Genomic DNA, 24974 nt, shown 5'->3' on the forward strand with positions numbered 1-24974 from the left:
GAGACTGAGGGGTGACCTCATCCATGGTTACAAATATGTAAAGGGTGAGTGTCAGGACGATGGAGCCAAGCTTTTTTTCAGTGATGACCAGTGATAGGACAAGGGGTAATGGATGCAAACTGGAGCATAGGAGGTTCCATGTGAATATCAGGAAGAACAACTTTCCTGTGAGAGTGACAGAGCACTGGAAGAAGCTGCCCAGAGAGGTTGTGGAGTCTCCTTCACTGGAGACATTCCAAACCCACCTGGACATGTTCCTGTGTGATGTGCTCTGGGTGATCCTGCTCTGGCAGGGGGGTTGGACTAGATGATCTTTCGAGGTCCCTTCCAACCCCTAGGATTCTGTGATTCCATGATTTTTTGCCCATCTTAAATCAGGAAGGGCAATGAAGTCCAAGCAAGCAGCATTGCCTACATAAACTATGTCAGCAGGACCACTGGCCATTCTGGTTTGTAGTTCATCAGACCTTGAAATGTGCATATTAAATCAAACAGGGGAAAAATAAGTAAGATGGCCAGCTGCAAGGTTGGATGGCTGAAGTGTTGTCCAAGGCACAAAAGCTCATGAACACGAGGAACTGTTGCTCCCAGACTTCCTTTCCAGGTGCTCATCTAGCTCAGAGCACAGCAAATCCCCAAGGAACATAGCCTTCACATGATGACACGCAGCCTGTTCCCACCACAGCCCCAAAGGCACCTTTGCTTTCCTGAATAATTAAGAAACACCAGCACTTCCTCACTAATTACCTTCATTTCAAGATGAATGAGCAAGGTGAGAGCAGGACTGCCATTCCAAAGCCCTGAAAGCCCCATATTTAGCTCCTCAGATGCCTGAAGTCTGGGGGTTTGGACAAGCCAGGCAGTAACATCTCCACTTCATAAATAGAACAGATGAGCTGGCAAACTGAGTTAATGTTTGGTGTTTTTTTTTTATGGGGCAGGATCTTCAAATTTGCATGAGGTTGGGGAATTTGACCACTAAGTCACAGGATCTGGTCTGTTTAGAAGAGCTGTGAAATTTTCACATCTCATCTCCAGCTCTGCATCCACACTGGTTCCCACTGCAGCTGGGCTTGGATTCAAATCATCAATTCTTAAATATAAGAAAAAATACTGTCACAAGGTGGGGGTTTCACTTGTCACCAAGCTGAAAATGGTGGGCTCCAGCCTGGTGACACTGCTGAAGGCCCCTTGATGCTGTCCCATCAGCACACAGGCCACCAGCAACACCCACTCTGGAGCATCTGTGGGAGAGGACACCAACATCCCTCATCCATAGCACTCCAATGTCTGACATACCCAGGCAGAAAACACTGATATTAGGCAGCAGAGCCTGCACTGCCTCTTCCCTCCATCCCAAGCTCCTCCAAAAGCTGAGCTTGACTTTATTTCCATTAAGATCCCAAGAAGAATTCAAGGCTTTATTACCACTTCATGGACATTAACAGAGCCCTGTGCCATGAAGGGCTTCTTCCTAGCTTTCTGCCACATTCCTGGACTGAGGAATACTTCCAGCCCTGATCCTGCAGGCTGTTTGCAGAGCTTGCAAGCACAGCAGCCTAAATACCACTGTGGCAAGGAAACTCTTGGCACTGAATTAGCAAATTGCTGGCAGGCTCCAGGACAGCCCTTGCTATGGACCTGCTCCACACTCCCAGGTTTATTTCTATCTTATCTCCTACTAGAATAAAAGCTGGTGTCCTCTTTGCCCAACCTTCTATCTTCCATTCCCTTTCCCCCCCTCAAAAAAGACATGTCACAAGTTCATGACATGTCACTGTCTTGGGTGTTTGACTCCTGGAAACATGGGATGCTTGGGAGGCATGTGCTTGATGCTGGAAGACACCCAACATGGACACCACTTCACTAGCTTGTGCTTGACAACGTGGTGAAACCCCCAGCTGGAATTTCAGGTTTTGAAAGATCTTCAAAGCATAGTTGGCAGTGCCATGGAATCACAGACTGGTTTGGGTTGGAAGGGATCTTTAAAGGTCATCTAGTCCAACCTCCCTGCAGTGAGCAGGGACATGTGCAACTTCTGACAAGGGCTTGTAGTGATAGGACAAGGGGGGATGGCTTTAAACTGGGAGAGGGGGATTTAGGTGAGACATGAGGAGGAAATTCTTTGCTGTGAGGGTGGTGAGACCCTGGCCCAGGTTGCCCAGGGAAGCTGTGGCTGCCCCATCCCTGGCAGTGTTGAAGGGCAGGTTGGATGGGGCTTGGAGCAACCTGGGCTGGTGGGAAGTGTCCCTGCCCATGCAGGGGGGTTGGAACTAGATGGTCTTTAAGGTCCCTTTCAGCCCAAACCATTCCATGATTCCAAATCAGGCTGCTCACATCACATCCAACCTGACCCTGCCATCAACCCCTCTGCCCAGTTGCTATGAATACCAAGAGCTCTTGCTCCTGCACAAATGTTTGACAACAATCTCAGAGGTGACCTTGCAGCTTCCTTAAAGCAAAACCGCTGTAACTGGGACCATCTGAGTCAGCCCAGGATCTATTCCACAGATGCTAGAGAACAAGATGTCTCCTTTCCCATCAGCAGAATTCAAACCATTGGTGCACAATCCATAATTACTGAGAACTGGAATATAACACCCTACCTGCACACCCACATGCTTTCAATGAGTATTCAAATCAGTTGCCTTAATTCAAAGACCATCAACTCCCAACTGGTTTAGCTGACCAGCACTAAGAAACCTCATTAGCTGCTTTCTAATGTCTCACCATCTCGTTGACAGTGTTAATTGCTTTCTAATTAGCAGAATGAACTGCTGCCTTGGTGGGAGCACTTCATCAGCCATGCAGGTGCTGACAGAGAGGGTTTGACAAGGTTGCTCCAAACCCCATCCAACCTGCCCTTCAACACTTCCAGGGATGGGGCAGCCACAGCTTCCCTGGGCAACCTGTTCCAGTGTCTCACCACCCTCACAGCAAAGAATTTCTTCTTCACTGTGAAAGCTCACACTTGTGTTTTTGGTGCCAAGGATCTCCCGACTTGCTGCTTTTACCTTGCTGGCCTTCAGGATGTTGATCTGCTCCTCGTACACAGTGTCCCTGTTCTTCTCCAGAAATCCCTCACTCTGATATTCCACCTAGCAGGAGACAAAGGAAGAAACTTAGAGAGTCCAGCTGCACGGGGACAACATGCTTCAACCCACCTGAACCCATCTGTTGGAGCTCACCTGAAAAAACTGAGAGGGAGAAGCTGGGAGCGGGGGAAGAAGTGGAATTTAAAGGTCACTTTGTATCAAAGGAAGCGAAATCTGAATAAGAGCAAAATCCTTGCTGCAAAACCAGTTTGTTTCTTGGTCATTAAAGTGCTCTGTGGGGGACCCAACAGCACTTGGAAACCAGGGCTAAAAATGCAAAGGTCATCACTCCCTCCATGTGCTCTTTTGTTCTCTCCTCAGCTCCTTGCAAGCTGATCAATAAACCTCCAAAGATGACCTGGTTTCACTTCTTGGTTTTGAAATTGCAGAGGGTTGGGATGCAAAGGGAGGATTTAGAAAGGACACAAGAACATTTTATTTTGTACATTTGAAGTTGGCTGAAATAACTCACCACAAAAATAAAAAAGGAGGAAAACTTGCAAAAATCCATTGTTTCTGAAAGATCCATGTGCAAAACATGTGCCTAAGGAAAGGTGAGTATCCACCTTGGCCATAAACAGTGCTGCTGAGATCCAGGGAAACCCTGGTGAGGTGAAACACCTGTAAGGGATCACAGCTCCTACGTGTTGACTGGCTCCTTGGCCATGTATCCAGGTTGGTTTCACATTTTCCTTTCTAACAAATCTGTGCTTTGGATAACTGCAAGCTGATTTTCAAGGTCTCATCCAACCAGAACAATTCTGTGTGTATGAGTCTTATTTGCTGCTGTGATGCCTGTTACACCAGGGTTTCAACAAAGTTGTAGACAATGGATGAGATCCTACAGCACCAGCCACTGGGATTTACAGTCCTGCAGTTGGATTTTTCTCCCTCAGAAAGGTGGGATCAGCCCAGGGTCACCTCTCACATGCTCCTCCCCACTGTGCCTTGCTGAGACTTGTAGCTCCTGCTCTTCAAAAATAATTCCCTTTCCTAGTATATTTTCAGAAATTGATTTTGCTGCAGCTTTGAGAAAGAGGATTTCTCTCTCCTCTAGAAAGCACAGCTCTTTGAAGCTTAGTGCAATAGTTTGGAGGCTGAAGTCATCATGGAATGGTTTGGGTTGGAAGGGACCTTAAAGATCATCTAATTCCAACTCCCCTGTATTGACAGGGACACCTCCCACCAGACCAGGTTGCTCCAAGCCCCTTCCAAAGTAGCCTTCAACACTTCCAGGGATGGACCATCCATCCTGCTATGCTCCTGCTCTGGCAGGGGACTTGGACTCCATGATCTCCAGAGATCCCTTCCAATCCCTAACACATCCTGTGATCCAAGCTGATCTCTACCTGAGCACACAACCAAGATAACGGCCAACCAGGCATCATCAAAAAAACAGCTTATCAGGTCTATAAACTAATTTTTCCTTCACATGGCTCTTCTTTCCGCCTCCACACACTTTCTGTGTTCAGTTCCCAGCAGATGCAGCAAGCACCTGGTTACCTTGTCAGCAAAGTGCAGGATGATGAAGGAGGTGTTGGACATGCGAGGCTTTTGGAAGTGCTGGCTGCTGCCGTGCCGGTCGTACAGCTTCTGAGCCCAGTTCTGGTCGGTGCCTTTGGGAACCTGGATCAAAAAAATGGACCAAAAAATCATGGTCATGCATATAAAGAGACAAAGACATTCTGGAGGAACCCTCCAAGCCTCCACCCTTCTTGTAGTCCGCTTGGGCTACAGGAACACCTGAGAAACCAAGTCCACCCTCCAGTTCTGGAAGCATATGCTGTCTTATTTTCATGTAATTTCTTGACCAACACACTAAAATTTCATTTCCAGTGAAAAACACCCAAATCCTGGTTCTACTCCAACATCCAGAACAGCTCTTGCAGGAAAAAAATAATTCAAGAAGTAATTTTGCACTGCACTTCAATTACATTAATTGCTCAGGCACCAATGTTACTTTTTTAATGTGATTTTTGAGGAGTTTCACAAACTGCCACCTGAGATAACAATCAAGAAATTCTATTTCATTTAAATAATAATAACAAAATAATTTCAAACTATTAAAATAATATTAATATTGTTAAGAATAATCTCAGCAGGCTTGGGGTAAGGTCACTTGAAACAGGTTGCCTAGAGAAGCTGTGGCTGCCCCATCCCTGGCAGTGTTGAAGGGCAGGTTGGATGGGGCTTGGAGCAACCTGGGCTGGTGGGAGGTGTCCCTGCCCATGCAGGGGGTTGGAACTAGATGATCTTTAAGGTCCCTCCCAACCCAAACCATTCCATGACTCTATCATAAACTACCTGTGCAGCAAGGGAAGGGGCTACTTTCCACAACTCTGCAGTTTCAAGGAGGGTTTGAGCTTAACTTCCTATCCAGCACTTGCAGCTTTTCCTGATACATTTCCAAAACTTGGGGGGGGGGGAAAATTAAAATAATTCAGTTTTATTATTTTTGAGTCCATATGTATTATTTTTGTATACCTACATATCTGTAAAGCACCATGTAAAAATATACTGTAACTTCTGATACTCTAATGATGACAATTCCCATCAAGACTCATTTTTTTAAAGGATGTTTAGGTCCTTCTCTGCTCACTGGCCAAAACTCCTAAAACTTTCCAAAAGAGGTAAGTTAAGCCCCATATTTTGTACTTGACCAGCACAACAATTTGGCCACCACGCAAAATTCTTGAAAACCCAAAGGAACCAAGGAGTGAAGTTGTCACACTGATGGGGTTCATCCCCATCCCTCCTGTCTACCCAGCAGGGATGGGATGGAGATGGGCTGGTGGATCCTCCATCACTGCTTCTCATGACAGGACAACAAAGGTGACACTTTGTAAACAAAAAAATGACTGGATTATTTATGTTAGAAAAGGAGTCAGAAGAAAAACATCAGGTAATATTTCAAATTAGATGGGACAAAGCCTAGAAACCAGAGAACAATTATGCAGTTGTCTGGGAAAGCCCTGGATGATCCAGCAGGACTTTTCATAGACCTTTACATGAGGAGTAGGAAAGAGGGGCAGTTTTTAGCCAGAAAGAAAACTTGAGAAAGAGGAGGAATATTTATTTATGCTGCTCTGAAACAGCCTTGGAATTCCTGGCAGCAAATCAACAGATGCCAGAAGGGTTCAGGACATGGGGATGAGCAGCTCCTGGAAGAAGTGGCTGAATTAAATGCAGCAGCTGCTCATGCAAACCATGTTATCCCAGAAGTAGTTGATATTTTCCAGTTTGAAGCATAGACAATTATAGATACACACAGAAATAACAACAGGTTGCATATAAATATTAAAAGGCATTTATTTCATGCAATTATAGATATATTTATGCAAGCTAGACAAGCGTATTTAAGCTCTGGGGTTATATACATGCAAATGGTTTCTTTTCACCAATTAGATTTTAGATTTATGTGTATTAAAACCATTCTCTGGAGCAATGATGAGGTCTCTCCTGTTCAGGATGGAGCCATGGGTGCTGGGCAGGAGTATGACAGCCACCTGAGCCACAGGGAGCAGGTTTCTCCTGCACCAGCTCTCTCCCAGGCCACCCACTTGGCTCAAAAACCTGCTTATCCCAGGGCTGAAGTTCAAAGGAACAGCTCCTACCTCCCAGGAAGGGGGTCCCACCATCCCCACACTGCTCTCTGGTTGTTCAGCCTGAGTATTTTTACCTGCCCAAGAAGCACCTGATAGGGACAAAGTTCTGGAGATAAAAAATGCTCACAGGACCATGATGTGGACTGTTCTAACAGCTTTTTGGCACTGGCTGTTTCAAGCCCCTAAACCCACTGAGAAAATTATTGAGTGACTACCACAGCAGATCCAGAGTTTTTTAGGGGGTGGGTGTCCTGGTTTGAGCCAGGATTAAGCCAATTTTTCTTTTAACTGATTTTTTTTTCCTTCAGTAAGCTTTCTTTTAACTAGCAACTGTGTGTTCTGCTAGGCTGATAAGACAGTGGAATGTTTTTCTAACTACTGAGGTTTCAAGGTGACACCTTCACTCTGCCGGCTCAGACACTATGGGGAGATCTCTGACCCCCCCCGTGGGAGGCTGAGTTAGACAGACAGCAAAACTGGCCAAAGATATTCCATTCCATATATCTACGTAAGCTCAGAGGAAGGTCAGAGATCATAGAAGACAGCTTCCTCCTTCTTCTCGCTCCTCTCTTCCGTCCATGGCCGGCGTCCGGGGAGGACTCTGCTCATCCATCACCGTCGACCCTTAGGCTGGAGCTCTCCTGACCCTCATAACTCTCTGCTTTCTCCAGCAGCAGCTCCGGGATTCCTCGGGACTCTTGCCAGTTCAGGGGAGTGCTGTGGGAGTTGCTGGGGGTGGGGGGAGGCGAGAGGCTTTTGCCCATATCTGAATATATCTGTATATAATTGTATATATTTTCTTGTGCGATTCATTAGTGTTTTAATTAAAGCTGTGTAGTTTAGTTTTCAATCCAGCCAAGTCTCTCTCTTTTTCTCTCTCTCCTTCCCTACCTGGGTGGGGGGGGGAGGGGATCGAGAGCCTTGTTGTCGGACCTGAGTCAAACGGTGACAGTGGGGAAAGAGGAAAACCAACTGTCTCACAGGGATTGCACAGAAATCTCTAACAGGCAAAACCTGAGACCAGTAATTTCACCAGGCTCCTCTGTCTTCACCATCCCTCCCTCCAGAACTCTGCAGAAAGTTCGTCGGGCAGCGTAATCCTGGTCAGTGTCACCTCCCACCTCCATACACTGTCCTCTGAGCTGCCAGGAGCTACTGCAACCAACATCAAACCCACCCAGGGTCAGCCCCCAGGCTTGAGTCCACTAACTTTGGGATCAGAAGCATCCCAAGATCAAGAACCCACCACGACCACTTCTTGCAAGCACAGGATCAGAGCGTCCCAATGGTTAGGAAATCTAGTAAGGGAGCTAGGAGACCAGCATGGTTAAAAAAGGAACTGCTGGGCAAACTCAAGTGGAAAAGGAAAATCTATAGATCATGGAAGGAGGGGCTGGTCACTTGGGAGGAATATAGGACTGTTGTCAGAGAATGTAGGGAGGCAACTAGGAAAGCTAAGGCCTCCTTGGAACTTAACCTTGCAAGTCAGGTTAAGGACAATAGAAAGGGCTTTTTCAAATACATAGCCAACAAAACTAACACCAGAGGCAATATAGGCCCACTGCTGAATGAGGTGGGTGCCCTGGAGACAGAGGATTTAAAGAAGGCAGAGGTGCTGAATGCCTTCTTTGCCTCTGTCTTTACTCCTGCAGGCTTTCCCCAGGAGCCCCAGTCTCATATAGCCCCAGAAGAAGTCAAGATAGAGGAGGAGTTTGCCCAGGTAGATGAGGATTGGGTTAGGGATCAGTTGCGTAATCTGGACATCCAGAAATCGATGGGTCTGGATGAAATGCATCCAAGGGTGCTGAGGGAGCTGGCGGAGGTCATTGCTAGGCCACTCTCCATCATCTTCGGTAAGTCATGGGTAACAGGAGAGGTGCCTGAGGACTGGAGGATAGCAAATGTCACTCCAGTCTACAAGAAGGGCAAGAAGGAGGACCCGGGTAACTATAGACCGGTCAGCCTCACCTCCATCCCTGGAAAGGTGATGGAACAACTTGTCCTTGGCACTATCTCTAGACATATCAAGGAGATGGGGGTCATCAAGAGCAGTCAACATGGTTTTACCAAGGGTAAGTCATGTTTGACTAACCTCATAGCCTTCTATGAGGAAATTACTAGGTGGATAGATGATGGTAGAGCGGTAGATGTGGTCTATCTTGATTTCAGTAAAGCATTTGACACCGTCTCCCACAGCATCCTTGTAGATAAGTTGATCAAGTATGGGTTTGATGATCAGGCAGTGAGGTGGATCAAGAACTGGTTGAAAGGAAGAAGTCAGAGAGTTGTAGTCAATGGGGCAGAATCTAGTTGGAGGCCTGTGACTAGTGGAGTCCCTCAGGGGTCGGTACTGGGACCGGTGTTGTTGAACATCTTCATCAACGACCTGGATGAGGGTATAGAATGTACCCTCAGCAAGTTTGCTGATGACACCAAGCTGGGAGGAGTGGCTGACACACTGGAGGGCTGTGCTGCCATTCAGAGGGACTTGGACAGGCTGGAGAGTTGGGCGGGGAGAAACATGATGAAGTTCAACAAGGGCAAGTGTAGAGTTTTGCATTTGGGGAAGAGAAACCCCATGTACCAGTACAGGTTGGGGGCTGACCTGCTGGAGAGCAGTGTAGGTGAAAGGGACCTGGGGGTCCTGGTAGACAGGAGGATGACCATGAGCCAGCAGTGTGCCCTTGTGGCTAAGAAGGCCAATGGCATCCTGGGGTGTATTAGAAAGGGTGTGGTTAGTCGGTCAAGAGAGGTTCTCCTCCCCCTCTATTCTGCATTGGTGAGGCTGCATCTGGAGTATTGTGTCCAGTTCTGGGCCCCTCAGTTCAGGAAGGACAGGGAACTGCTGGAAAGAGTCCAGGGCAGAGCCACAGAGATGATGGAGTGGATCATCTCCCTGATGAGGAAAGGCTGAGGGAGCTGGGTCTCTTTAGTTTGGAGAAAAGGAGGCTGAGGGGTGACCTCATCAATGTTTACAAATACGTAAAGGGTGAGTGTCAAGAAGATGGAGTTAAGCTTTTCTCAGTGTTGACCAGTGATAGGACAAGGGGTAATGGGATCAAATTGGAGCATAGGAGGTTCAAGGTGAATATTCGAAAAAAATTTTTTACTGTGAGAGTGACAGAGCACTGGAACAGGCTGCCCAGAGAGGTTGTGGAGTCTCCTTCACTGGAGACATTCAAAACCCACCTGGATGCATTCCTGTGTGATGTACTCTAGATGACCCTGCTCTGGCAGGGGGGTTGGACTAGATGATCTTTTGAGGTCCCTTCCAACCCCTAGGATTCTGTGATTCTATGATTCTATGACCACCAGACAGTGAGATGTCTGGAGCTACTTCGACTGAAGGGTGAGATGCCCTCCACCATCACCTCCAACAGAAGGACAATTAACTGGATAAAAGCAACAAAGGTCTGTTCAAATCTCATGGATCTAAAACTCAAGCCTCTGAAAACACAGTAGGAGCTATAGGAAAGGTTGTTGGAGAGCGAGTCCAGAGGAGGCCACAGAGATGCTGAGAGGGCTGGAGCAGCTCTGCTCTGGAGCCAGGCTGAGAGAGTTGGGGTGTTCAGCCTGGAGAAGAGAAGGCTCCAGGGAGACCTTAGAGCACCTTCCAGTGCCTGAAGGGGCTCCAGGAAAGCTGGGGAGGGACTTGGGACAAGGGCAGGGAGGGAGAGGACAAGGGGGAATGGATTAAAACTGGCAGAGGGGAGATTGAGGTGAGACATGAGGAGGAAATTCTTTGGTGTGAGGGTGGTGAGACCCTGGCCCAGGTTGCCCAGAGAGGTGGGAGATGCCCCATCCCTGGAAACATTCCAGCTCAGGTTGGTCAGGGCTCTGAGCAACCTGGTCTAGTGGGAGGGGTTGGATCTAGATAATCTTTAAGGTCCCTTCTAACCCAAACCAGTCTGTGATTCTATGATTTTCAACTGGCACCTTTTTTCTTATGACCCCAAATATGCTAAAGCCTGGGAAGAAGGAGCCTGGGCTTCCTGGAAAGAGGAGCCTGGGCCTCCTCTGCTCCATGGACACATTCCACTGCAAGTGATATACCTGACTTGGAAGTCACAAAACCTGACAGCATGATGTAGGTGAGGTTATTCTGCCATCACATCAGGTTGTTCATCTGAAAGGAGAGCCCAAGGGTCCAACCCCCAACTCACAGAGAAGAAATCCCCCCAGAGAGGACCAGGCAGCACAAGAAGGTGACATGCCGATTTCTGATGTTCAAAAAACCTAATCAATCCAGACAAGGAAAACACATTTGCTCAGAGACCCAAGTTCACAGCGATGCAGAGAGACAAGTGGGCCTGAGAACTGCTTTGCTAGAAGTTGACTTCAGTATTCCTGGCACTTGCCAGAAGGACATGGAAAGGTTAAAGAGCAGCTTTTGAACAGTGTTAGAAAATGCATTTGGCACCTGAACAGCATTGCAGGATGGCAACATGCCATGAAACACAAACCAGAGCCACCAAGGAGTCTGAGAACATGAAGCCTGAGGGGTTGGTCAGACACATCCCCCCCTCAGCAACCTCAGGGTCACGTTGCTCCTCAGCAGAAAGAATTTCTTGAAGATCTACAATAAACCTTGGACAACAATGCTGGGATTGACACATTAACCCTCCCAACCCTTACGTATTTGGTCAAACCCTTTTAGGTGCACTTCATGTTAAAGGAAACTCATTAATTTTTCCATTCCCACACCCAAGGCAGCAGGACAGCTTCTGGCGGCACCTGGACATCCACAGCAACTTCTGGCTGTACTCCCACATGACACTTGGGAAGTCTATGGAAGACATGCAGCACTCCCATGGAGCAAGCAGTTCTAGATGGAAAAGCAGGACACCTCATCCAGCTTTGGTACAGAGACCTGGCTGTATTTCTTAGAGAATTTCCCACTTCCTCTGAGGGTAATTTAAGTCTCCAGAGCATTGAAGTTGCTCTTCATGTGTTGCCTCCAACCACAAAGCCTTCAAAGTCTTCCTAGGAAGTTTGCTATTCCCTCTGCCAAAGTCATTCCCTCTACAACAAGGCCAACCACACCCTAAAGCCATCCCCAACATCCAAGGAAGTCTTCCACTTGCTCTCCCAACTTCCCACGACTGGATTTTCAGAAGACAGCCTCCTTCCTTAATGCCTATCTCTTCTGACAAGCTCTACAGCCCAGATTATTAGCCACCATCAGCAATGGCCCTGTGGTGACTCCCTCTGCATTTCACAGCTCACCATTAGGGAGGTTCTCCTGGATACTTCTCTCCTTTCTCCTTCAGGCTCAACAGTTTGTGCTAGAGGACTTCAACATTGTGCCTACTGTGGTGGCCTTGGTTTCTGGCCAAGGACATTTCTGTGAATAGGACATGAACACTTGCTGTTGTTCCTCCAGCATCTGTTTGTGCCAAAGCAAAAGCAAGAGGTCCTAAAACTTCACATGTCCGTGCAGGTGACCCTTCAATGCAGGAAATGGGTAAGAGGCTCTCTGAGGACTCCAAGGTCACATAGCAGAGGACATAAGCTCACAGTCCTATGGAAATTATAAGGCAGACCTTTAAGCCTGTCTCTTCTGCCAGGCTCTACATCGGTCTCTTTGGTCTCCTCAGGTGCTCTGCTCTTATCTCAAATTATTTCCCACTGTGGGAATCCTGGGCAGACCAGAGAGATAACTGGAGTTTGGACCAAATGACCTCCAGAAGCCAGCTCCAACCTTAGTCATTCTACAACAGTTTCCAAATCCTAAGACCTCAAAGTTGTTTATAAACCCACCAAACCCAGACATAACCTAAAGCCCTTTCTTTTCAGAGATAAGGGGTTTACTGTTTGCTATCATGAGACAGGTTGAGTCCTTAAAACCCCAATCTCAATTCCAGAGTTGCTCTTCCATTCCTGTTTCAACCCTGTCTGGCTCCTCTTCTTCTCTAAACAGTGGCAAGACTCTCATATGACCTTCAGTAGCTGAACTGCTCCAGCACATACCCAACCACCCCCTTCCAATCTCACATTAAAGATTAAAAACATCAAATAAAACCATACTGTGAAGTGAGAACATTAGTGACAAACCCTTTGCACTTGTGCTGAGGTTTCATTATGTTCCCAGCTCCCCCTCAATGCCATTTTCAGTCCCAGAGTATATTTATCCACCTTTGGACATGCTAACGAGATGACTTGTAATTACCCTGGTGTGGTCCCACACCCCAGGTCCCCCCCCAACAAGAGGTGAAATGCTGGTGATGTGGGGGTGAGTTTTTCATCCAGAAATTGCTGCTGCTTTCAGTTGACAGGTTTTGCTGTAAATTTTCCTCAAGCTGGAAAAGGCTTGAAGGTTTATTAGAAAAAAGCCAATTACAGGGCCATTAATAAGGGCCTGTGACTCATGAGAGCATTCCCCACTAGCAGGTAAATACCCAAAAAACTGGCATTTGATGTGTGTGTGTAGGAAAGATCTTGTGTTTCGTTTTTTTGGGGTAAAAAAAAAAATATCACAGATGAAAAAGGTAGAACCAGGCAGATCAACAGCAAAGTTGCCCATATTCCTCCAGGGGATTCAATCCAATTCCAGGTCACCAGGTGCTTCAGAGAGGAGCAAAAGGGCCTTCTCAGCCAATATGGCAGGAGGGAAACTGTCCTGGTGGGCCTCACAACAGCCAGGAGCTGGCTCAAGATGGAAGAGTTTAAGAGTTCAGAGATCAAATGAAATGGTGCTGAATACCAAGCAAATCATCTGAGCTCCTCCTGAGCCAACCCTGGCTGAGATGCTATTTTAAGGACATCACATGAACTTTCACTTGTTCTCATTTTTAAGGAGGATTCCCAAGATTGGACTCAAAAAGGACAAAGTCCCAATGCCAAATTTCCAGCTCGCAAAGACAGAGTGGCTGAAGCCCAGGAGAGGATGTGGGACATGCAGGTTGGGACAGCCCCATCATCATGCCTGGGGAAGCAGTCCTGTCCCATGGAGGAGAGCTTGACGGGTCACCTTGCTTCCAGACAAGTCACAGATCTCCTTAAATCCCAACAGGGATGTGAGTCTAAATAATGGATTCCAAACCTTTTCCTCTAGATGCATAGAATCATAGAATCACAGAATGTTGAATGTTGGAAGGGACCTTAAAGATCATCCAGATCCAACCCCCCTGCATGAGCAGGGACACCTCCCACCAGACCAGGTTGCTCCAAGTCCCATCCAACCTGCCCTTCAACACTGCCAGGGATGGGGCAGCCACAGTTTCCCTGAGCAACCTGTTCCAGTGCCTAAAAGTGACTCTCCTGCCCTTGGGCTGCTGGATCTGTCTCATACCCATGGATCCCACAGAGCCAACAAGAACTGGTTGTGTCCTTCTCATCAGCTGGGGTGAGGTCCCTTCCCTGCTTCAGCTCTCCCACCACCCGTTCCTTCATCTTTCCTTGTCCTCACCCAAAAACCCTCAAAGCCCTTGCACAAGCAGTAAGATATTTCCTGACACTGACCATATCCAGGTCTTGATGGAAACCTCTTCCCAAAGATGTGTTGATCAAACCAGCCCGAGGCTCCACAAGGCAGCCACATCCAGCAGGAAGGCAGTCACCATCCCCTTCCACCAGGCTGTTCTCAGATTAAAAGGGCCTTTTTCATGGTTGAATCTTTTCCAACTTCACGTTAGGGCTTTTTTTTGTGTCCAAGGGTTTGAAAACCCTCCTGACTATCACTTCCAACCACTCATGCGCAGGGCTCAAGTTTCTTTATCCTCAGCACCAGGATGTTTTACAGCCCTGATCCGATCATGTTCTCTCCAGTATTTCCTCATCAGTGTTGCCATGCAGACACCAGGACTGGAAGAGATAGGAGCTGCCCTACCCAGTGTAGAAGTCCTTTTCATCACTTCATCACACCAAACTCTCCTGCTGAGATGACCTTTGGACTTTCCACCCTACTCTTCATGCCAAAGACTTTCAACATAAGCATCACAACATCCAAAAAAATCTCCCATCTTACATTTCTTGTTCCTAGATCTATTTGATAATTCAGAACTGAACAAGGAGTGAAGGAGGAGTTCAACCTTTCTTCTCCTGAAGGATTCTCACCAAGTGCTGCCTTTCTGGCATTTCTACTCAACTTTTAAGCAAGATTTAATTTAAGCCTTTATGAGAGACAGATGACAAAAGATAGCAAACTACTCTCCCAACATTACAAGCTTGGTTTGGAGAACACCAAACCAACCAACCACAAACCCAACACTCAGAAAAGCTGAAGGAAGACCCAATTCCCAACCCCAACAGAGGAATGCTGAAGGAATGGCTAAACAAGAAGCCTACACAACTGAAGACACTTCTACAGGTGGCTCCTGCTTCTCTATCTCAAAGGAACAGAAGGGACATGCAATTTTGGTCTTCTGCAAAACCTGAATGAAATCCAGGCCAGCCTGAAGTCAGGCAGTTTGGTATCAACTTCAGCCCTTGACACTGCAAGGTTAACCAAACAGGAGACCCTCCCAAACATGGTTTTTATTCCCTATTCATGGGCTACTGAGGTACAGATTCCAGCACCTAAAGACTGTACACTAAATTCAATTGACTTTACCCCAAAAAGCTGACCCAAGAGGACTCAGGATTCCCTTGGGACAAAATAAGGCTTGAGGCAGGGAGGAACTCCAGCTCCCAGATGACACTGAAGGAATCCAAATTCTCAAGAAATGACTAACCCTGAGTTCAGCCAGGCCAGAAACATGAGCTCTGGCAATACATGGTGAGAGCAGGTACCCAAGTTGGTAGCAAACATCTGCCAAGGAGGGTCCAAATGCTCCTAAAGCAAAGCAGATGCCAACAGCCTCCCCAAGCCATGAGCACCAGGGCAATGCATGTGGAAGGAGATGTTGATCCTCTTGCAAGCTACCACAGGTTAAAATCCATTCTTTAACCTTTTCTAAAAATAAAAAAAATGCCAGCAAAAACATGGGTGGTCCTCTTTACCTTACACTCTTCATCCAGAAGGTCCAAGACACCAAGTTTTGCCTCTATAAGGTCTATGCAGGGCTGGTTATCATAGAAGTCAATGAGAGTCCAAGGGATTCCCTCCTTCATGTACTCTTCTTGCTCCAGCTTGAACACATGCTGAGAGGGGAAAAGCAGCAGTTACTGCCTGTGACCCCAGCCCCCTTCACCCACTTGTCCCTACTGGAGGGGAGTAGCCCCTGAGCACACCCAGAAGCTGTAGAAGCTTTAAGTGCCCCCACAAAGAGCTTTCTACAGGCTCTGCCATTCACACAATGCAGCTTCTGGCAAGGAAAATCAAAGCCTTACACTAGGAAACCACAGGACAGGGGGAAATAAAACAAAGGCTTTAAATGATTTTCACCAGGAAACAACTGAAGCTGTCACACCATCTAGGTGGGAGCCATAAATTGAAATGGCAGTGACACATAGAGCTCTTGGGTTGAGAAAAATCCCTCTCTCCTTCAGTGCTCTGCTGGTTCAAGTAGTGACCTGCAGCAGGTTCCCAAGCTGGGAGCCCCCATCTGTGAGCAGAGCTTCACAAAAAGCACCCATCATCCTAGAAGGGATATCAACAACAGCATCTAACTGACCCAGGAACATTTCTATTTCAGAGTTTTATTTAAAAAAAAGAACATAATCTTTGCATAGCTTATATATCTCAGACCTCTGCCCAAGCAGATAAATTGTCTCTGGCTCCAAGACACTCTAAGTATATTAAAAAATGATTTTTCAAATGTACTTTTTCCTGCAAAGATGGCTTTAAAAAAAAAAAAAAATCTCTTCAAATGTGTCCTCTCAGAGTTTGAATTTATAAGCTTCAGAAGTGCTAGTTGGACATAGGATGTAAGATATGAATAGTGCAAATACAATCCGTAATTTACTTTTCATTTTCAGCAGCACTGATCTGATGCAGGAGATATACTGCAAATCTTCATGTCCATGCATATGATACAGTTTCAAAGTGCCAGATGACTCTGCAGTCCTTAGCTGCTCCAATTTAACAAGTTTTCCTGAAAATAAGAGTAATCTTTTCCTTGCTTACAACAAAAGCAGAAGGCAACCCCCTTACTGGTTGCATTTCCAGTGCAGGCTTTGATGGATAAAAAAATTGGTTGGGTGGCTGGGCCCAAAGAGTTGTGTTCATGGAGTTCAGTCCAGTTTGGGGCCAGTAACAGCAGGTGTCCCCAGGGCTCAGTGCTGGGGCTGCTCCTGTTCAACATCTTTATTGATGACCTGGATGAGAGGATAGAGTGCACCCTCAGTCAGTTTGTAGATGACACTAAGTTGGGTGGGAGTGTTGATCTACCTGAGGGTAGAGAAGCTCTGCAGAAGGACCTGGACAGGCTGGATCCATGGGCCAAGGCCAGTTGTGTGAGGTTCAACAAGGACAAATGCTGGGTGCTGCACTTGTGTCACAACAACCCCAGCAGTGCTACAGGCTTGGGGAGGAGTGGCTGGAGAGCTGCCCAGCAGAGAGGGACTTGGGGGTGTTGACTGACAGTGGCTGAACATGAGCCAGCATGTGCCCAGGTGACCAAGAAGACAAGCACCATCCTGGCCTGCACCAGGAACAGTGTGACCAGCAGGACCAGGGAGGTGATCCTGCCCCTCTACTTGGCCTTGGTGAGGCTGCACCTCGAGCCCTGGGTGCAGGTTTGGGCACAGCAGGATAGGAAGGACATGGAGGTGCTGGAGAGGGTGCAGAGAAGGGCAACTGGGCTGATGAGGGGTCTGGAGAACAGGTTTTGTGAGGAGGGGATGAGGGAGCTGGGGCTGTTCAGCCTGGAGAAGAGGAGGCTGAGGGGAGACCTCATTGCTCTCTACAACTGCCTGAAAGGAAGTTGTGGTGAGGTGGGTGTTGGGCTCTTCTCCCAAGGAACAAGTGATAGAACCAGAGGAAATGGGGTCAAGTTGTGCCAGGGGAGGTTCAGGCTGGATATCAGGAAAATTTTCTTCATGGAAAGAGTGGTGAGGCCTTGGAACAGGCTGCCCAGGGAGGTGGTGGAGGCACCATCCCAGGAGATGTTAAAAAAACAGGTGAACGTGGAGCTTCAGGAGATGACTTAGTGGTTAGAGGTTTTAGGATGGACAGTTGGACTTGATGATCTTGAAGGTCTTTTCCAACCTTGATGACTCTATGAAAGTGCTTGTATCTAATAAAATTGTTCAATCTCAGGTTTTTGTGAGCCATGTCCAGGTGAAGAAATGAGGAGGATGTCCAATCCTGTTACTTAATACAGTTTGCATGGCAAAAGTTGAAGCCACATTTAACAGGCAGCTTTCCACTCAAGCTCTGCCTCCCTCTGGAAATCAGGACTTGGCACAAGCCCATCCAGGGCTTTCCATTTAGGATTGAAACTAAAATTTGGGAAGCTTTCTACTTCTTCAAAGCCACCAGTGAGCCTTTGCACAAGCCATCTGCAAACCTGCTGCCACTATGAAGCTTCTCAACCATCCAAGCAAAGTTTTGGACTTGGTATTTAGTGCAATTCCAGTGCAAAATCATTGCCTGGGAGAGATGGCACCCCATGGATTACATTCACACTGGCCACATCCAGCCTTGCTACATTTTCTCCAATTTCCTGGAACATTTCCAAGCTGACCTTACCAAGTTGAACTGCTGCTGGAGCTTTTCGTTGGCATAGTTGATACAGAACTGCTCAAAGCTATTCACTTCAAAAGTTTCAAACCTGCAAAGCAATGAATAAATCAGCATGAAGTGACATTTCTTCTCAAAATCTACTTTCCCTCTGCAATGGTGTCATCTGCCTGATGGGGAACACGAGGTATTCAACCATCTCCTCAAGTTCCTCTTATGCCAGATTTACACTTGATTCCTCATTGCCTGAAATGTCCATCTTCCCTTGCCACAACTCAAGAGATTCAAGAGGGATTCTGCTATGCATGGATGAGATATTTGGTATGACTTTAGTTTCCTGCCCATCAGCCAGCAGAGCTGAGATGAGAAATGTAACAGCCTCTCTCAGGGAAAAATATGATGAAATACTAAGCCCAGAGAGATTCACTGCAAAGGTGATAGAGCAACAGTAGCTGCTGTCTTAAAAAAATACCATGTTGGGTCTTTGATGTGATTCAATAGAGCAGAAAAAGAAAGGATTAAAGTCATAATAATAGCACCAAAAAAAAAGATATATGTGAGCAAGAGACTTGGGGAAGGCAGAGGGAGAACTGGTCTAATTCCAACATGTTCCTCTGGTGTTGGTCTGGGTGATCCCCCTCTTCACCAGGACTTCTGAAGCTCCCCTTGGAGAAACATTAACCCAAACCTACCCACAGGCCACTGGTGAACCCCAAATCCAGCTCAAAAATTGCTTTAGTCACAATTAGAAAAGAAAAACATGCAATTTTAATAACACAAACTACAAGCAAGGAGCAGAAATGACCACCCCAGGGGCTCCACTGGCAAGGCTGAAGCACAGGACACCCAGGGGCAGGCACAGGGAGCTGGGGTTGCTCTTAAAAAAAGGACATTTTTCAGCTACCACAGGGAATTATGTTATTTATATTTCTATTTTGAAGGCACAGTTGGAAGAGGGAGAAAAAAAATCAAGTCTTTGACACATGACTGGAAGGATTAAACTAAGGGAAGAAGTGGCAGGGCTCCCTGTGCTCAATGAATAAGCTGCTGTAATGTTAAATGTGTGGTGAAATAATTGCTCTGGTAATAGGTGCTGGCAGAACAGTCATAATGCACTAAACAAATTAAGCCTTTTTTTCTTCCCCACACACACAAAAAATAAATCAAAATCAGTATTTCTGGTACTTTCTGAGGACCACCTGGCTGTTATCCACGGGATGGAGTTATTCCCCAGGTATTGCCAGGTGGTAACGCAAAATGCTTGAGCCCTTGGGGAAAGGCAACACAAAAATGCCAAAGGAAAAGGTGGAATGGGATAAAGTAGCCACTTTTGTGCTTTATCAGCCCCTAAACCCTGCAGGTAACACAGGACCACCCCCCACACTGCTTGCACCAGGAGCTGTTGTAGCCTGTGCTGAGCAGAGGATGCTCAATCCACCCCATTCCAATAAACAAGCTTTACAGTCTTTAATGCAACAAAATCTAGTGTCTAGGACCTAAAAATGTTTCATATAAATATGTGGCCAAGGCCTCAGTGATGAACATTTCCTTGGAGGGCTCCTGTTGTGCTTGATCTTGCAGGTTGGTGCCTCCAGCTCTTGCAACTAAAGGGACATGATTTTCTCAGGATTCCTTGGAAAAAACAACTCCTGGGGGTTCATGAAGAATTCTTCTCTATGAGGGTGGTGATACCCTGGCCCAGGTTGCCCAGGGAAGCTGTGGCTGCCCCATCCCTGGCAGTGTTGAAGGGCAGGTTGGATGGGGCTTGGAGCAACCTGGGCTGGTGGGAGGTGTCCCTGCCCATGCAGGGGGGTTGGAACTGGATGATCTTTAAGGTCCCTTCCAACCCAAACCAGTCTGGGACTCTATGACTAGAGAGACTGAGGTTGCCAGCACCCAAAGTCTCTGCATTGTTAATTTCTCAGCACTGAGACAGCAACACCCCTTCTGAAAGGGGTTTATGGTCTCTTTGTGAGACCAGACTCATAGATAAGTGTTCAAACCTGCCTCTTTTCATAGGACCTGCAGGTCCCTCTGGAAAAAAACCCACTGTACTCTGTGGTGACACCAGTGAGAAGCCTCCACTGGCCGTGACACACAGATCTGCAGCCAAGGGAGGTTTTTCTTCCCCACTAACAGGTTTTCAAGCGCAGTTTAATCTTTCATGAGCGTTATCCTCAAGTCTCCTTTTACTCAGACTTCTGGAAGACCACATCTGATTTATAACTCAGACTTTCTCCTTTCTGCACTGCCCCACTATCACCCACACAGCTCCATCTCAAAGCTTTATTTACCATATTCCAGCCTGCAGACATCCCTATTTGTTAGGATGCTGATGGGAAAGAGCTTTTCCATCCCAAAGAGTCTTCAAACCAGCCTGTGCCAACCCCAGCTTGAGATCTTCCAGGTCCTGTGCTATCTACCTAGGACAGACACTGCCTGTACTGTTTAGGGTCACACAACCCAAAGGAGGATCACAGCTGCAAACTACCCACCATTTCACTTTTTTTGCCATCCCTTTCCATTATTTCCAACCCCTGCCACAAGCCAAGGTGAAGGAGACAAATCAGAAAGGTCTTAATTAGAAGCAGAGAGGGTTCCTACCCGTAGATATCAAGCACACCGATGAAGGAGTATTGCTTGACCGTGGTGTGCAGGGCCTTGTTGATGTGCTGCACGATCCAGTTGAAGAGCTGGGCATAGATGTGCTTGGCCAAGGCATTCCTGGCATTCACTGCTTGCTGCAAGGACATGTTCTTCACGTAGGTCTCAGCCGTGGTGACCAGTTTGCGGTGGCAAAGCCAGTGCTGCATCTGGCTGTGCTCCACCCCCAGCAGGTCACAGAAGTTGTTCAGGTGCTCGTCCTCGCTCTGGGGGAAATGAGAAGCAACATCAACAGGTTGGGGATGCTCCAAAACTGGATTTTTTTTAACAGCGGGTTCTCAGATCAGGGCAAGGAATCAGAAGCATTTCATAACTACTTTGGGAAACACTGTGTTTCTTTGTGGTTGGAAGGAAGCAAAGGAGTGATGAGCACTCATCTAGCTGCACCAGTCTGCATGGGCAGGGGTGAAATGGATGACATGGAGCTCTGAACCATGGCATACCCTATGGCTTTCCTCTGCTCTGGCTAGCCTGAAGTCTTGAACTTCACAGAATCACAGAATGGTGGAGGTTAGAAGGGACCTCTGAAGATCATCTAATCCAACCAACCTGCTAGAGCAAGATCCCCTAGAGCAGATCCCAAAGGAACACATCCAGGTGGGTTTGGAATGTCTCCAGGGATGGAGACTCCACAGCCTCTCTGGGCAGCCTGTCCCAGGGCTCTGCTAACTTCACAGTTAAGAAATATTTTCTCATATTCAGGTTAAACCTCCTGGGTACCAGTTTGTGCCCATTACCCCTTGTCCTGTCACTGGACACCATTGAGAAGAGTCTCACCCCATCCTCCTGACACCCCCTGTAGGTATGTATAAACATTGATGAGATCCCCCTAAAGTCTCCTCTTCTCCAGGCTGAACAGCCCCAGCTCTCTCAGCCTTTCCTCATGGGGCAGATGCTCCAGTCCCCTCATCATCTCAGTGTCCCTGTGCTGGACTCCCTCCAGTAGCTCCTTGTCCTTCCTGAACTGGGGAGCCCAGAACTGCACACAGTGCTCCAGGTGTGGTCTCACCAGGGCAGAGTAGAGGGGGAAGAGAACCTCCCTTGACCTGCTGGCCACACTGTTCTTCATGCCCCCCAGGGTGACACTGGCCTTCTTGGCCACAAGGACACATTGCTGGCTCATGTCTGTTGTCCACCAGGTCTTTTTCCCCAGAACTGCTTCCCAGCACGTCACCCCCTAACCTGTACTAATCCATAGGGTTCTTCCTCCCCAGATGCAACTTGCCCTTGAACTTCCTGAGGTTTCTCCCTGCCCAGCTCTTCAGCCTGTCCAGGTCATCCTGGATGGCAGCACAGCCTTCTGGTGTGTCAGCCAATCCACCTAGTGGATCCATCTTCACAAGGAGGAGATTCCCAAAGTGACTGCCAACAGGAAAGAGCTCTCTCCACTTCAACCCAACAGCAGCTACATGCTCCTCCAGAGCAACCTTGAGGAATCCTCAACTCAAAGCTCAGGGGATGCCATTATCCCACATCTTTTCCAATCTAACCCCATTTTGAATAACAGAGTCACAAAATGTGCATCATCAGAAGGCTTTTTTTTCTTTTGCATAATGAACAAAATGAAATGTGACCTTCATTTCCTTCAGTGCATTGTCTCCCCCCCCGCCTCAAACCGAGACAAGACAGTTCTAAGTCACTATGATGCTAAGACAGAGGATGTGGCCTTTCCAACAGTTACGAATCAATTTCCCTCTCCTCAGTGTGATAACACACATGTAGAGGAATGCAAAGTGTTTCCAGGTGGATACATGCTTGTATAAATGCTGGATGGGTTTGGGGATGGAAAGAAAAAAGCATTTAAAAAGACCTCTATGATATAGTTTTTTACCATCCTCCCTTTTTTTGATCACAGATTCAGAGTCAGGTTTGATTTAATACCACACAATTAAATCTGAAGGTAATTAAACAACATGAACTCTATTACAGAACTAAGCATTGTCAGAGAAGACCAGTTTTTACATACCCATGTTGCCAAATAACAAGCTAATTACCCCCAGCTTCCAACTAATTGCACAGCACAGGATCTCAAGGGCACCACTCAAAGTCTGGGTAGAACCCATTTCAATACTTTAATTAGCAATAAACAACCCAGGTTGGGATGCAACAATAATTGACAGGACACTTTTCCACAGCATCACTTTTTTTATTCCCCCAAACAAACAACTAAATAGAAAACTCCCCACTAAAGCATCTTTAGTCTTATTTATTCTTGCTAATTAACTGTGAGGTGCTGCTGTGAATATTGGATGGCCACATGACAAGCAGTAGCTTCATGGCTTTGCCTGTAGCAAAGGGGTTGTAGAGCATCAGACCTTCTGCTGGTAGAACTCACTGCTCCTCCCCATACTCTGTGCACCATTGTTTTAAGAAAGTAGTAGGAGTTGGGACATAAGGTGGTAAGTGACCTTTGAATCATCTTATTTATGGAACTAGATGATCTTAGCTGGGCAAAGAGGAACCTCATGAGATTCAACAAGAGCAAGTGCAGAGTCCTGCACCTGGGAAGGAACAACAAAATGCAGCAGTACAGGTTAGAAGGTGATCTGCTAAAGAGCAGCTCTGTGGAGAAGGACCTTGGAGTCCTGGTAGACAACAAGTTATCCATGGGACAACAATGTGCCCTGGTGGCCAAGAAGGCCAATGGTATCTTGGGGTGCATGAAGAAGAGTGTGGCCAGCAGATCAAGGGAGGTTCTCCTCCCCCTCTACTCACCCTGGTGAGACCTCACTTGGAGTGTTGTGTCCAGTTCTGGGCTCCCCAGTTCCAGAGGGACAGGGATCTACTAGAGAGAGTCCAATGGAGGCCACAAGGATGATGAAGGGACTGGAACATCTGTCTGATGAGGAAAGGCTGAGAGACCTGGGGCTTTTCAGTCTAGAGAGGAGAAGACTGAGGGGGGATCTAATTAATGTCTATCAATACATGAGGGCAGCAAGAAGGCAGGGACAAGCTCTTGTCACTTGTGCCCTGTGACAGGACGAGGAGCAATGGATTCAAACTGGAGCCCAGGAAGTTGCACCTCAACATGAGGAAGAACTTCTTTCCTGTGAGGGTGACAGAGCCCTGGGACAGGCTGCCCAGAGAGGTTGTGGAGTCTCCTTCTCTGGAGATCTGTCTGGATGCCTTTCTGAGTGACCTGCCTTAGTTGGGTTTTGTTGGGGTTTTTTTTGGTCCTGCTCTGGCAGGGGGGTTGGACTTGATGATCTTCAGAGGTCCCTTCCAACCCCTAATATTCTGTGATTCAAGGTCCCTTTCAACCCAAACCATTCCATGGGCTGGCTAGACAGGAGAAATAACACACTATCTCCCAGGAAAAACAAAGAAACCAGGAAATCATGTGTTTTTGAGAAAAGCATGGAAAAGCAACAGGCAAAGGGCTTTCTGCTGCTCTGGAGGTTCAACATATCCAAGGTGGCCTGACTGAGGAGCATACAAAGCTCCCCACATGCCCCATTCTTGCTGGTGACTCACCAAGATGCTACAGGCATCACCGTCCTGCTCCGCTTGGATTTCCAGGTTCCCCAGGTGCAGAATGGCAGCAATGATCCTAAAAATGGTCACCTGATGAGACTCCTTCACTCCTGCAGGAACAATTGACAGCTGGTTGTCAAAAGAGAGAAGACAAACTGTGATTTGTAGTTTATTTGCAAGCACTTGAGGTGTTTTGATTTCCTTCCGGGGGGGCTGATGGTTTTCAGGACAAAAACCTCAACATGAACTCTCAGTAAATTCACTAAAAAATAACAGTGGAGACACTGAGAGGAGCTCCCCACATTATTTCTTCACCCCTAATGGTTGGATCCAAGGAATTTTATCACAGATGGGTTTCATACAACTGGGAACATGCACAGAACTAAGGATGCTGCTCAGTAACAATCCAACAGGATCAGAGCTGGAAGGGCTCTAAGGCTTTTAAGGAACAAGAAGTTTTTAAGGAACAAGCTTTTTCCTTTCAAGCAGTCACTGCAGCAGGCAGGTGTGGGGTGTTGCAGCGACACATTTTGCAGCTGGCCATGCAAACACCCCCTCGGCACAGCAGGGATG

The 24974-nt window shown here is 47.2% G+C and overlaps 1 protein-coding gene across 3 annotated transcripts in view; it reads right to left on the bottom strand.

Annotated features, from left to right (window-relative positions):
- LOC127395156 (unconventional myosin-Vb-like) overlaps positions 1-24974 on the bottom strand; it is a 135496-nt gene that overhangs the window by 55992 nt on the left and 54530 nt on the right. For all 3 annotated transcript variants that reach the window (XR_007891738.1, XM_051641627.1, XM_051641628.1), the window contains exons 9-14: positions 24402-24511; positions 20868-21133; positions 18273-18354; positions 15641-15781; positions 4599-4721; positions 3015-3098 (exon numbers count right to left, since the gene is read on the bottom strand). Coding sequence is in view for 2 of the 3 variants with exons in the window: in XM_051641627.1 (XP_051497587.1) it covers positions 3015-3098; positions 4599-4721; positions 15641-15781; positions 18273-18354; positions 20868-21133; positions 24402-24511 (806 nt within the window). In the remaining variant the exon portion in view is untranslated. The remainder of the gene's footprint in view (positions 1-3014; positions 3099-4598; positions 4722-15640; positions 15782-18272; positions 18355-20867; positions 21134-24401; positions 24512-24974) is intronic.

This window comes from Apus apus, chromosome W, assembly GCF_020740795.1.
Source record: "Apus apus isolate bApuApu2 chromosome W, bApuApu2.pri.cur, whole genome shotgun sequence".
In the NCBI taxonomy this organism is placed as follows: Eukaryota; Metazoa; Chordata; class Aves; order Apodiformes; family Apodidae; genus Apus; species Apus apus.